At 44.0% G+C, this 15,413-nt stretch overlaps 1 protein-coding gene across 1 annotated transcript in view; it reads right to left on the minus strand.

Moving 5' to 3' along the window:
- Positions 1 to 426: 426 nt before the first annotated feature.
- KCNH1 (potassium voltage-gated channel subfamily H member 1) overlaps positions 427 to 15,413 on the minus strand; it is a 187,632-nt gene continuing 172,645 nt past the window's right edge. Inside the window, exon 11 of the mRNA XM_075147926.1 lies at positions 427 to 1,275. Within this exon, the coding sequence (XP_075004027.1) occupies positions 427 to 1,275 (849 nt within the window). The remainder of the gene's footprint in view (positions 1,276 to 15,413) is intronic.

Consider the following 15,413-nt stretch of genomic DNA (forward strand, 5'->3'; position numbering starts at 1 on the left):
AAAAAAAAAACACCTCACCAAACGCTGAAAACATCAGCACCCTGGCAAGTGCTTATTCATATAGGCAAACCCGAGCTAACGACGTAAGGCATGCTCCAAAAACCTCAGAGGTCACCTAGGGCTCACGGGGACAGGTGCTGCTGTCAGAATTCCTATTCCAACATCCCGAGGGAGAGAGGGGGAGCGGGGGGGAATGGGCACCAACGGAGAAAAGAAAAACTTTAGAAACTGTACCCTTGCTGTCAAAAAGGCTTCAGAGTCAGCTGCCATCTTGACATGAGGTTGCAATTCCTGTTACCGTACCTTTTTAGACACAGGGAACATGCTTAGTGAACTGGTCCCTCACTCGTTTTCAAGAAAGATTAAATTTAAAATGTTAGGGGGGCTGTTGGTTGGTTGGTTGGTTGGTTTGTAAAAAGAAACACCTCAGCTAGCTCCAAACATGTCTTTTTCTGAGTCTGGAGACTGGGGCCTCGATATTTCAAACAACTCCTGTGGCGACTGGGAGCTTCTTCTTGAGGTTAATATCCTAAGTATCTCAGCGAGCTGTTTTTCTATATTGGTCATTTTTGTGTTTAAAGCCTTGATGTCCTCTTTCAACTCGTGTTTCACTTCCAGCACGGTGGCCTGAAGAGTCTGTTCTGGGATGGGATAAAAGGAATGCTTGACCTCGGTGAGGACCGGGCTGCGGTCCTGCGGGCTTCTTGTCTCCCCAACGTTATCCAAGCGCAAGTCACTTTTTGTAATGCCACTATCACAAGAGTCTGTCTTCTTCAGGGTAGCTTCTCCCGAAGCTTTAGTTCTCTCTGGTAAAGTCTCCATGGACTCTGCTTTAGAGACCTTGTTCCAGTCTTCACCTTTCCCACAGGCGTCTTTGAATTTGGCCCAGCCTTTTCGGCGGGGGTAGTCCCCCGGCACTTTACACCCTGCGTAGTCCGATGTCGGGGCCTGCAGCTTTGCCTGGTCAGATGCCCCAGACGTTGAAGCGGACTGGTACGACACGGGGGTCGCCGGACTCTCCCGTACAGTCACAACGCTGGCTTTGACCACCGAGCGGGCAGAGGAGTGCTCCCCTAAAACGTTGCCCTTCTCCACGTCCAGGTCATCCGGATCTCTGCCCCTCTCTGCTGCGAGCCGCGCTTCCTTCTGCTGCCGGAACCTCTGGAACAGCCGGCGGACCGGGTGGTCCGGGGGTAAGATCAGGGGCGCTTCGTTCTTCCTCTTCATTCTCTCCTCTTCTTCACGTTTGACGTCGCTGATTTTCCGGAACACAATCTACAGGGGGAAAGAGATTTCACTCTGTGATTAACTGCACTTTTGTTAAGGGGGAAAAGTTGTAGAGAAAGAATTACTTGAAAGAATTTATTTTAACTGACAAATGCACAACCTCTGCACATTTATAGCAACATTTTCAAGTGTCTTATCTTGTGTGGAATGTGGCTTATTTCATTATTTAAGAGCGTACACCATCTGTCTTATAACACCAGAAAGAAAAAAAAAAAAGAAAAAGATTTCTCCAGTTCTGAGATGTCAGCAAGGCAGTGCCATTGTAAATATAATGATTCCAGGAAGTTACTTGTTCTATTTTTGTTAAGAGTGACTTCTTATATTTGTTTTCCTGACTCTGTGGTTTAGCACCAAGTTTCTAATATTACGAAGAGCCATTCCCATGTCTTATATCAGTCTCATCCCAGAGCTCACTCACTGCACGCCATGCAAAAGATCTGATATTATTTCAGTGCAGCTTGGCCACTAATGGGGTCAGTACAGCAGAGACTACTCTGGACTCTCCAACAGCAGTTTGCAAAGTGCTTCTTGCCCTCCCTTCCCTCCCACACCCTCTTCTAGAAGCAACTTGCAGTTTAGGGATGAGGCAAAGCTCAAGTCAGTCCCACAGTCAAGGTACAAGGACAGTGGGGAATGGGCTCTGCGAGACATGGGGAAGCTGTTCGTGGCTTCATCACTACAGAAGCTTGAAGAGGTTCATGTCTTGATTTATTTCTTTATTCCTACAGAAAAGGGGACACTTTTGCGCAGAGAAACATTAATTTTCCGTCTACCCTCCTAATTATATCTTCCTGAGCCTGTAGGCTAAGCGATCTCTGTGGGAGCAGCCCGAGGGTCTCATGGTACTGATGAAAGCCTCGCAGTGCCCCCGCACAAGCCCAGAGTGCAGCCAGGCGGTGTTTCTTCCTCGGACTTGATGGCAACACATTCTCTTCAAAAACTCTGTGTTTTACATTGGTATTGGTATTTTCCAAGCAAAAAAACTCCAGTGTGGTATTAAAGGAGAACCAGTAAGTAGTCTGGTTTGAAAATGGGAGGTCCCCTAAGCTGAAGTTTTCAATACAGAGTATAAAAGATGTAGTCCCCAGCTTCTACTGAATGCTGATACCTAATCTCTTTAGCTGCTTTTGGAAAATCCAGTCAAAGTCCTTACACTCCAGTGCAGAAATAACTTGCAGATTCAAATCATTATTAGGAAATGTGTAAATAAACCCACCCCTCTGTTGCAGACAGATTTAAATTAAACTAAACATAATAAGCACTGCTTCACTGGCACACACAAAATGCATGTTTCTCCTGACTCCAATGCTTCTTGACAGTTTTGTCATTGTGAAGCAGGGAAAAAACATCTTAACATTGCGTCTTTGGAAGGAAGACGTTGTCAGACTTGGCAGCGTTTCCTAAATACAAAGGAATAAAATTAGCAGGAAGGATATTTTATTTCCAAGCTGCAATTAGGAAACTAAATGTGAGTTAAGAATACGAAAACAGGGTACTTGACGGTATTTTTTTTTCCCCAGGAAACTCAGTCTGCAGTGAGCTCAGTAGAAAGCGGACAAAGCAGGGTAATCCTTAGAAGTGAAAGAATAGCACTTACTCACTGGGAAGGGAGAATCAATACAATGCTCCAGGCTAATGGCTTCCACACACTGGCAGTCCCCCGCATTAATTGAAGGAAGAGTGTCAGCCCCGCGTTAGGGCGGCTGCCCTGCACGCTCTGCTGGAGCCTCGCGATGCCAGGCAGGGTCTCGGGGGTCCCTCCAGCAGCGGGCTGAGGCTGGCTCTGGTGGCACAAAGCCCCAGCGAGCCAAGGCAACTATAAGCCAGGTCAATTTGTCTCTGCAAACTTCTGTGTCCCCAAGCCTCCTCCTTTCCTGGAGCTGGCGTGTTTGGCGCTGGTGTGGACATCCACGTCCTGCACAGCGCCGTGCCAGACGGTCATGCAGTTAATGGGGCTCATGTCGCTTCGCATGTGAGCAGTCTCAGTCTGACCTATGTATCCGGGCTGTGTGTTTTCCTTAAATGCTCAGGAGGGGCGTAGGACCGGCTGGCGCAATGGTCACCCTCACAGGGGTCACCAGGGGAGGCACCTGGGTGCTTGAAAGAGCTAGAGGCCAGGCTGCTTCACAGAGTCCTTGTCTTGTCCAACCCCTACTCCACGCAGCCTGCTCAGCACCTTGTCTGGTAAGCACTGGAGTACCTCTCGCTTCTGAATGACTGGCTTTTGTAACATAAAAGGGTAAGTTATTTGACAGAAGCTGCTACAGCACCATACAGATGAGAGGGCAGCGTAGCAAGTCTCAAGCAATAACGTTTTAACAGCCTAGCCCAACCCATTCTTGTACTGGCCATCGCATCTCATGCAGCTGGTAGCGTGGTCTCCATACTGGAGTAAATGAGAAGCAAATTTACCAGCAAATGCAAAAAGCTGGACACTGAGAGACAAGTTGTTGGTAGTGCTTATCTCCCCACAGCCCCGCTGCTTTCCGTTGCACTGCCTAGATGAGCCTTGTGGATGCTAAGCACGCTCGGCCGTGGAGGAGCTGCCGTCAGCTTTCTTGCTGTGTGGTGGTCAGCCTCAGGGCCCTGAACGTACCTTCGCTCCTTTGCCTTCAGGAGATCAGACCGCAACAGAAACAGGAACACACGTGGAGGGAGCGATTACATAAATACTGCCTTTGCCATGGGTAACTGCTACCACGCTAACGAGACCCCTAATTTCCATTTTCCACATGGGGCCTTACACCAGCTACAAGGCAACTACACCACAGCAGCAATCACCTCTGCGAATGCAGAAATGCAATCCTCAGGTCTCCCATCCTGTTCGACATCTTTTATATGTATACATTTATGTGACAAGCTGCACTCATGCGGTGCAAATCAAATCTATGCACGTTTTCCAGGGGATACAGCCTCCAACTCTTGGGTTGGCTTCTTTTAACTAACTCCTGAGACACTGGATAAACGCCTGTCAGAGAGCAACTTGTCTTTGGGAAGCCCAGGCAAAGCTGTCACTGGTCTCCTTTTTTGCAAGGTCCCCGATGCCATATTTTCCCAAGACAGCTCATATTTATGTATTAAGCGAAAGTGTTATAATTATGCAAAGCTCAGCAGTAATTGAAAAGACTTTACATCATAACTGCATTTTGGATTTTATTTTCTTGCTGTCTTTTTTAAGATTAAATGCAAGTCCTTATAAATAAAAACACAAATAACTTTTAAATGGACTGTTTTCTTACAATTGTTGAGGAAAAAGCAATTTTAAAGTGGTTAAACAGCTTCAGCAGCATCCAAGGTATTCAGAATATGTGGTTGTTACACTGATGTACATACACCTGCTCCCACAAGCAGTAGGAGTACAAAGGGAAAGAAAATAGGTTTCATTTGTTCTAAGGAAGAGAAGTCTGGACCTACACAGCAATTTTCATGTGGCATTTGGTAGGGCTACAAATATGGATCTTAATCAAAGTTAAAACCCAAAATATTATGGCAAAGATCCTAAGACAGTTTTTAGAGCAGTTCCTCTTTATCTCTCTCTCCAAGCATTCATTTTTGTCTGGGAAGGGATAGTGCTTTGTACCCTCAAAATCTCCTAGCCCGCGTGTTATACGCCCCACAGACACAGGGGTCCTCTACTTTACAGGCTATGTAGTTCTCCATAACATCATCCCCTTTGAGACACAGAAAAAAGTCTGGTGGGAGCATTTTAACAGCATGTGAAGACCAAAATATGGACAAAGAACCTGAACTGAGATGAAATAACAAGAAATTTAAACACCAGGCCTAAAAGTGCATACTTCACACATCCAGTCTCAAGTCTTGTTTCATAATTCCAGTTTTAATAATAAAAAGGTGCTGAATCTTGTAGCTCCACAGAAAAACCTCCCAATTTGCCATAAATGTGAGTATTGTGGGGCTATCAGCCTAGCTTTGCCAAAAACTTGAAAAATAGCTGTGTTAGGCAGAGATTACTGCAATCATATAAACATTTAACTGAGGCATGCAGTTATGATGAGTCAATAAAAATTTTATTTTTGGACAATGCACGGAGAGAAGTGAAGAAATGCGCTGACACGTCCTGGTGCACTCCTGCACCCCTGTGTCCCACTGACTTACGACAGCACACAGCCTGTGGCCTCATTCCTGCCTGTGCATGAGTCGTGTCCAAGGAAGAAAGACGGGGTTACACCCAGCACGTTTCCCTTTCCTCAGTGTTAACTAGTTGTGAAGGTGAAGTCTTTAGTAAGTTTTGAGGAAAGACTGCCTCTTTTTAATCTTCAAGGAATTTTCAAGCTGTATTTGTAGAATCAATGTCTTTAGAGATTAAGGTCAAGATTTCTCCCCAAAGTATTAAAAGATTAGGTGGACATAAATGAATACTTGAAACATCTATTTGGTTGTCAAACGTAGAGTGCCCAGCAACTGTCACTTGGATTTTCCTGTGCTCAGCACTGAAACCCAAGCATCATTTAAATAACACAACATGGACATTTTTTGTGAATATGACTTCCACAATTTCTTTATGATAAGACCAGAAGAACAGATGGCAACGTGACCTCCAGCATAAGGCAGGCCATAGGATTGCTCTGAAGGAGCATTCCCCAAAGGGAATCTTGTTACAACTAGATTGCATCTTTTAGAAAAACATCCAGTTTGCAATAAAGAACCCATCATCACATCCTGATAAAAGATTCCTGCAATTTTTGCTTCAAGACAGTTTGTCTGATATCAGTGACATTTCTGTTCCTTGCTCCCTCAGACACTTAAAAATTCACTTTTAGAAACTGATTCTAGAGTCTTATGTTTAAAAATCTCTGCAGAAGTATTACAGCTAGGCAGTTGCTACTGTGAAGGATTTAGACAGTAATGTGTTACTGATATGAAACAGGCCACACCTTTAGAATTTTCACTTTAACTCTAAACCTTCCAATTTTAACTCCCTGGAGATGTTTGAATTATTTTCTACCTTCCAGCATCTTTAACTCTAATAGGCAGCGTTCAGTGCTTAAATTCTCACTCTGGCCCAGAGCTAGAATATGTAGTTGATTTAGTTAAATACAAGGTTCCTTTTGGAAAGTCAAGTAAAACAACTAATCCTACAATGAATCTTCCAGCTGTTTCCCTCTGCTGGCTCACTGCTACCCACTGCTCTTCCCATCTCATTACTAGCTGATGTTTCTCTAGAATTATCTAGCATAGCTCCAAGTTGTTTTTCCTGAGCAGTAATAAGAGGGGAATGGGCACAGGGGTACTCACTTTGTTTCATGAAGACATTTCAGAGAACCTACGCTAAGTTGGCCATTAAAACTGAAGGCTGCCTTGCAACAAGATAAAAGGCTGACATGCTCAACAGCAGCGCTATCTCATCTGGCCAGATGCAAATATAGATGCAGTAATTTAAGTGCCTGCTTCTTCTACACGAAGATGGGGGCAGGGGCGTGACGAATATGACAGAGGAGTATAAAATCAGACATGGACATGAACAGGGGTAGGCAGGGATTGACTACACATCCATTATGAAAACTACAGCATCAAATGACAGCAAGAGGAGTCACATACAAACCAAAGACAAGTTCATGATTCTTCACCTGAATGTATTAGACATGTCAAAGATGTTAATAAAGGATGCTCTGAATGCAAAAAGTCTGCACGGATTCAATAGACCAGGCAAGTACTTGGTAGAGAAAGCCATTGAGGGCTACCAAACAGACAAAACTGGTACCTTGCTCAGGAAATCTCCTGAGGTAAAAAATCTCCTGCAAAAGTATTTGTAGGAATGGCCACATAGGGAAGTGTTGTTCTTATTGCTTCCTTAGGCATCCCTAAGCAACCCTAAATAATTACATAGGCAAAATCTGGAACTGCTGTCTCACTGCTGAGGAAACATTCCCAGTGAGGGTGATAGAAGAAGTGCCAGAGGGAAAAACATCAGAAGAAAATATAATAAAGGCTCAAAGATCTGAGCCTTAAACATCTGAGCAGGCTGTTCACCTATTTCAGACAAAGGTTTACTCTCATTGCGCCCTTCACTTGCACATAGGGAGAGGCAGGACCAACAAGCCATTAGTGTGTAGTACTATGTAGATTTGACATCGCTTTGGAACTTATAGAATCATAGAATCATAGAATCAGTAAGGTTGGAAAAGACCTCCTAAGATCATCAAGTCCAACCATCAACCCAACACCACGAAGCCCACTACACCATGTCCCTAAGCGCCTCATCTACACGTCTTTTAAATACTTCCAGGGATGGAGACTCAACCACTTCCCTGGGCAGCCTGTTCCAAGGCCTGACCACTCTTTCAGTAAAGAAATTTTTCCTAATGTCCAGTCTAAACCTCCCTTGGCGCAACTTGAGGCCATTTCCTCTCGTCCTATCGCTAGTTACTTGGCAGAAGAGACCAACACCCACCTCGCTACAACCTCCTTCCAGGTAGTTGTAGAGTGCGATGAGGTCTCCCCTCAGCCTCCTCTTCTCCAGGCTAAACAACCCCAGTTCCCTCAGCCGCTCCTCATAAGGCTTGTGCTCCAGGCCCTTCACCAGCTTCGTTGCCCTTCTCTGGACACGCTCCAGCACCTCCATGTCCTTCTTGTAGTGAGGGGCCCAAAACTGAACACAGGATTCGAGGTGCGGCCTCACCAGTGCCGAGTACAGGGGCACGATCACCTCCCTGCTCCTGCTGGCCACACTATTTCTGATACCGGCCAGGATGCCGTTGGCCTTCTTGGCCACCTGGGCACACTGCCGGCTCATGTTCAGCCGGCTGTCAATCAGCACCCCCAGGTCCTTTTCCTCTGGGCAGCTTTCCAGCCACTCTTCCCCAAGCCTGTAGCGTTGCCTGGGGTTGTTGTGGCCGAAGTGCAGGACCCGGCACTTGGCCTTGTTGAACCTCATACAGTTGGCCTCGGCCCATCGATCCAGCCTGTCCAGGTCCCTCTGCAGAGCCTTCCTACCCTCCAGCAGACCAACACTCCCGCCCAGCTTGGTGTCGTCTGCAAACTGACTGAGGGAGCACTCGATCCCCTCGTCCCAGATCATTGATAAAGATATTGAACAGGACCGGCCCCAAAACTGAGCCCTGGGTTTGAATGAAACAACTAAAAATGGCATGTTGTTTTGGTACAGTAGGGAAGACCACTTGGTGCAGATGGGGAATTAAGAAGTCCACTGTCTCTAGTTACTCTTGTAATGCACAGCCCACTGAGGAGTTTCACCGTCTTCGAACTGTTGGTAGCCCACAAAACGCACTAGAACGATGCTGCCAGCCGAACCGTAGCAAGTCATGCTCTTTAACACTCTGCCCACTCCCAGGAGGGTAACCAACAGAAGAGTGAGGCAGAAGTAACATATTAGCAACCATATTCTGCTCTTGTTGTTATCCGATTGTAAATGCAACCACTGTGCGAACACTGCAGAAGACAGTCTTAAAGATCAGGGGGTGCTTCATTTGAAACACACTCTGAATATATTGAAAACCTTATCCTGTCAAATGCTAAAAAAGACCTGCCTGCATCTGAAGTGGAAAGGATCTTTTGGTCTTATGCAAAAACATCCAAATTTCCTTTCAACTTTGATTTGTAAGAACTGATCCAAGACCCACAGGAATAGATAGAAATATGGATTTCATTGTGTTTTGAATCAGACTGTCATCATGGAGTTACAATTATGAGGCTCCTAGCCACAAAGCTGCTGCTATTATTAGCTCCACAAGCTTCCCTTCTTTCCACCTCTATAGCATGCACAAATACTGCAAGATTTGGCAGGTCTTCCTCAGCATTAGCAGCAAGTAGCATGGCAGCATTTTTCTCTGGTGCTTAATAATTCTCTTTCACAGATACATAAACATTCACAGAGTCTGGAAGTGCCAGATATCATAAACAATTAAAAGCTTAGAATTACTTCATACGGTGCTCACAGAAAATGGACTTAAGCGTGAGGAAAACAATCACAAAAAGGCATTTATTAGTATGCAGTCCATCTAGCATCTGCCAAGAACTGATGAAAATATCTCCAGGCTGATGTTAGTCCGATGAAAATTGGATCCAATCTTCCTTTCTTTTTTTTTTTTCCTCAAAGAAAGCAAGAGGAAAAAAAAGGAAAGAGACAGAAGGCTTGACGATAAAAATGCTTTTGACACTGACGTTAAAGAAACCAAAGCTGCATGTGATCAGCGTAGTCTATGATGATGAAGAATCCCTAGAGCAGTGTATTAGCAGGTGTCAGGGAAAATAGTGGAGAAATGAGACTGTGTCTTTTGCAATTACATGGGATGGCTTGTCAGAAAGGAGGGAATTACTGGTCCTACCTTCTCACAAAATATAGATCAACAGTGCAGGCTCATGAAGCTTCCCACCAAAATCTACAATGGGTTTCACTGCCATTATCTCTACCATAAACAATTCCTGGGATAAGTGCTCGTCTCAGTTGCACCTCTGGGATGTAGAAGTGTAGATGTGTGAGAAGGTATATAAGTACACAGGTCACATTTATGACAGGTGAGAGCACAGATCCCATTATGCAGTTCAAGTTTCAAGGCACAATCCTCCAAGTCCACATACCTGTTAAAAGGTTGATGCAAATTACCCAGTTTGTAGTCCCGTGTTGTTTGGCTTTGACCCTGGGTTTCAGCAAATGATTTGTGCATGGGACTTAGGGCCACACAAGAAAGCACAAGTCTGCAATAATGCTGCAGATGTTAGTAAGTTCTCCCTAGATTTACAGGCTACAATAGCAAAATTTGGTTTCTGCTTCTGAAGCGGAACAGGTTTCTCTCCAGTTAATGTCACATCCATCCAGGGCATTCCCAAACATTTCTAGTTTTGAGTAATAATCTGAAAACTCAAAGCAAACTAAGATTTGGAAGGTCCTGGCAGAGGGGCTGTAAAGGAGTGCTGGTATCAGGAAACTTCAGGTGTACCTGGGACACACACAGCCCAAGAGCCAACATGTGGATGGGCACAGCCCTTTTGCATCTCCAAGAAGTCTTTGTCCTGTGGAGAGTCAACCCAGCCCTTCAGATGGAGCAGTACCTGCTTACATTCCAAAAATCAGACTTCTGTTCACTACTGGATCATTAACGTACAAATGTTTGGACGAAACACCACTTCATAATTTAATGAGCACCCATGCTATCCAGATTGAATAGAGGTAACAAGGTTTTTAGTCTATACAGAACAACATCTGGGCTAACTGTTACTGTCATGAGCACCACCGGCTTCAACAGTACTGAAGCTCTTCTCTGTGACAGCATATTTTGTAGCCTAATTACAAATTCTAGAAATACTGACTTGAATATTAGTGTTTAATCATGTCACTATTACTTATTTAGACGTTCTGCACAACTCAAGACTCTACTTCTTTATGTCAAACTCCTCATTCTAATTCATGTTTACAGGCTATACTAGTGTGAGAGAAAAGGAAAAAGATTTTACAAAAATACTACTGAAAATAAGACAGAATTGTATGTCCAGAGCAATTAGTGGAAATAATAGACATAAACCTGCCTGACCTACAACAGGCTCACTAGCAAGTTTTGAGGCATCAAGAGATGTCTCTTCCCAAAAATAGGCTCTAAATCATTGTCATTAGTAAACTTAGACAACCACACAATTAAAACTAAAAACCACACCATTGACACTGGTAAATAGTTTGGATAGACATTCACAACTACAGCACATTATAGCTCATTTAGCAACCTCCTTCACTAACTTATAAAAAGATAAAAGAATAATACGAAAAACCACGAAAATATGTATTACTAAAGATCTACTAGAACTTCATTATTTCTGAGAGGAAAAGGAGCTGCTACAAGCGAATACCTAACATGTAGGCAGGGGCTTTGGGGAAATGATGGCAGATCTGAGTGGGGGAATGTTATACCACCTGAGAACTGCTATGTCCGTCAAAATGTGAAATGCTCTGTAGCAACTTCTTGTTTGTGGTAAATGAGGAAAAAAGAATGTTTCTGCTTCCTGCCTGCCAAGTGTCAGCAGTTTCTAGCAGCAATACCTATAAAATACTATTTTCACGTTTGTTCATTTTTTTTTCCTTTTTAGCACTTGGGGTGCTTTTGTATCTGTGTACACACATCAGACACACAAACAGCTCATGCAGACTCATCTTTTGCTCCAGATCAACATACTACCCTCATTCTTGGGCAGACAACGCTGCCTCAAATATTGCTTTAAGGAGAGCCCAGGCACAGCAGGAACTTCCCTCCCTGTCACCTAAATTACAACTATACAAAATCTCATGTAATCTGTACAATGCGCCTTCTCAAGAGTCAGAGCCTGTTTCCCCAAGCTCCCTGTGGCTTGCTGCCATTTACCAAGTGTTTCCTGAAAGAAATCAGGCAATTTGTGTGAGTCAAGGATTTGGGATTCCCCACCCAACTCAGAGACAATTTCACCTGAGATCTGAAACAGATGCAGTGATTGTAGAGGTGAGGAAAGGAATGATGTGTTGAGATAATAGTTAAATTGTATAGTTTGTTTTCAGTGATTACATTTTAGACACTAGCTTGCCGTTAAGATAATTTCCTGTTAGCCAATATCTTTCTTTCATGCACTTTTTTTTCCTGCTTTCATTTATCTTCTTTCTGTCATTAGGCTTATAGTGATTGACAGGTATTTTACTTTCCAAGAGGGTATCAAATGTATTTTCCAATGTATTCAAATCATCAGTCCCAAGAGCTGATGAGTCATTCAGCTACCTTTGAATGCCCACTCATAAACCGATCCACACAAACACAATGCTTATTGTCCCTGATGTACAAGGCTTGTGCAGCTCTTGAAATTATAAACTGAGAATTACATTAAGCTCAGCTAAAGGTCCTTGCATAAATTGCCTAAGATAGCACAAACTCTTCCTTACGTGTCTCTCTCCGAGTTAACAGGCTTAAAGTTCAGCTATAATATTGAAACTAACCTGCAGCTTTGCATAAAAAGAGAATAAATCTTCTACCAGACAGTATGGCTGCACAGCCATGCACACCCAAACGCCCAGTGCCACTCAACCGGTCTGTCCTTTCCCTGTTCAAGAGCACTGCTTGGATCACATTATGCGAGAAGAAAACAAACTGCTGATAACTGAATGAGAATCAGGAATAAAAAGTACATTGCTTGTATTTCCCAAAGCAGCTGTCAAATCTCTTCAGCCCTAACTAACAGCCAGGAGCTTAAAACCTTGAAGGGAAGAAAACAGTTGACTGTAGCGAAGTTGTCTCAGATCTTCTCATTACGAGGAGCTCCTCTTAGCTAGCAGTTGCTGGGAATAGGTCTCTGCCAGTTTGCCGCAGTCCAGTTCCAGCTGGTGATAAGTGATGGCCCTGTCTTCCTGGTCAAGTGTCAGAACTGATAGCTGTCTGCCGTCTGGTAAATGCACAGGTGAGCCAATTAAAATAGCCAAGAATATTGGCCACTTCACAAAGAATCCCTTAGAGCTGTACTTCTTGATTTTGTTACAGTATTTTTATTCTGTAAAAGCAGACACTTAGGTCCCATGGCAAATACAGATTCAAATACTGACAGAGGTAGATGCTTTCTATCCTATCAGTGGATTTCATTCACACATCTCCAAGTATTTTACAGCAATTCCTCAATCCTCCGAATATGACCAATGCCATTACTTTTATTTATTATTTACATAGCAGTAATGCTTAGGGTTGTATTAGTCTTTCAGTTTATACACACACACACAGAGCAAAATGCTGTTATTCAATGAGGCAATGACCTGTTTCATGGGAATACATCAGAGGCCCAGCAGATATCACAATGACTGATGTCAGGCACACAAAAAATTATGAGCAGTTTGAAACGTTACTTGTGCAAGATGTCCCCTTCTGTTATGACTGGTAAAGGTTCACCCTTACAAGTTCCAGATAATAGATCCTGAATACAATTTGTCAAAACAGTTGTGATTTCAAACACACTTAACTTAAAAATTCCCAATTTTCTCCTGAAGAAAACAGCAGCTCTAGAAGAGGAAAACCAGGATAATTCAGCACAAGCGTATTGTTTCCTCACAAGTAGATTGATAACTCATTTTAAAAATATTTATGATCATGTGTATGTCATTCAAAAATGACAAAGTTAAATCTGAATATTGAAAACCTCTACATGCCGACCTCTATTACCTCTATTACCAGGAGCAGTAGGAACCGCAAACTCAAGAACCCCTGGCACCATCAAATGCGAGCCTAAAAGCTGCCCTTGGCCCAGTCTTCGTTTGGATCACACCTCTCCCTCTTGCACACAGATATGGGCAGGTATGTATTCACAAAGGTTTATTCATCCCCAAATGCCATTTCAGTCGTCATAAATTCAGACTGCATTTGCAACTACTTTTGTTAAAAGGTTTTGTTCAGAAAAAACGTGCTTGCATCTGACTTTTGGACTTCACAGTCGTGGTGTTGTCTCCCTTCTCCTGAGTAGTTGAGAGCACTCATAGACAGCAGAAAGCAGATTCCCTTTTCCCCTCTGCCAAAAGGATTTGAACACCCCTTTCAGGAGCATGCTCCAGTCACCATGTTACGGGGCAGAACTGCCCAGCCAGCACAGAAACTTGGTTCAAACTCCGAGGTGCACAATGAGGGAAGCTCTCCCTCCCCTTCCCTCCCTCCCCAGAGCTTTGCACTGTGACAAGGCAGCGGTGACAAGAGATGCCGGCTCTCTGCAAGCAAGACACAGGCCGGAATGGCTGAGGTTACTCTGGGGAGAGCTGCTCTCAGTCTCCCCTGACGTTTCACTTCAGATACACGACAGGGCATCCTGTCTTCAAGGCTACAGAGCCAGTCTCTGTCTTCTTCACCAAGTATGTTTCCAAACAAGTGAAACGAGTCCAACAGGAAGGGCTGAAGGAAGTCCTCCTGCTTTTAAAAGCAGAGATCGGAACTGAGGCCCCCCCAGCTTCCCTCAGGCAGGTGACAGAAATGGTGCTCCAGCCCGGAGACAGAGGCCCTCACCAGGAGGTGGGATCCCCACATTCTGGTTCCTGCTCTAGCAAATGCCCTCACCTTTGGTTCAAAACAGAAGGTCTCAGCTGGAGAGACTACGACACCTAATCCCAGAACGCCCCCTGGATAGCAGTTTTACCATTCTCTTCATCTTCTCAAATCAATGAGGAAAATGAACTTGCTGAGCCTGAAAGCTAGCCCAGTTTTATCTAATAGCCCCGCTTTATCTAACAGCCACCTCCTTCTGCTTTGGAAGTCTAACCCTTCATTTCCCCAAACGAAAATGTTTCATTTCATCTTACAGGCAGCTTTTCCTTTAAGCTTTCTCCTCTTCCCTTGTTTTTCCACTTTACTGAGGCAATGCAAAACATTTCATTTTCATTTGAGAGGCAGGTTTGAAGAGTGCAGCTGTAGCTTAAGTGAGGCAGAGCACAGACTGTACATCGATGTGGTTATGCGCTTTTAAGTGATCAATAAAATATGGATTGTTTAACTATTGTGCTTTGCCATCTCTACCTCTTCCATGTTCTAACGTCACATTGGGCTAAACTTAAATACCTGGGGTGACGTCTCCTTGCTTCCTCCTAAGGGACACTTTTCTCCTTGAAAACCAGTTTTCTCCTTGATCCACCGTTCTGAGATGAGAAAAGAGAGAGATGTGACACAGAGCTCACCCTTGAGCAAGCTGTCTCTCTTCCACTGGTAACACTGGGATGGTAATTCTTAACCTCTAAGCCTCACTGAAACATGGCTTATTCGGAGTTTCAGAGTTGCACCAGCATCCAGCAGAAGCCACCACCAAGGCCATATCTCAGGTTAGGAGTGCAGTGAAGCCCTGTAATCTCTGAAGCTTAACTCTCCCTTATACTGCGCCACAGGCTCTTTAGTTCTCCATGTGCATTTATGGTTTATATTTACATAGCATAATTTTCTTATTTGTAAAACAAGAGAAAGGCATTTTCAAGGAGGTTGTCATACCATGTTTTATGTTACCCATTTTCTAGTCTCATATTTCACACAAACTGATTCTTATCCCAAGTGTAGGAATACAAAACACCAGAAATAAAGGCTGTGAGCAGCATGCTATACTCTCACTTTCCTGAAAACGGGAAGAACTGCAGACATGGAGAGGTTGGAGAAGCTGCTGGAAGCCCAGTGGGTTTCGTGCTGCTG

The sequence above is a fragment of the Calonectris borealis genome, chromosome 3 (genome assembly GCF_964195595.1).
Source record: "Calonectris borealis chromosome 3, bCalBor7.hap1.2, whole genome shotgun sequence".
NCBI lineage: Eukaryota > Metazoa > Chordata > Aves > Procellariiformes > Procellariidae > Calonectris > Calonectris borealis.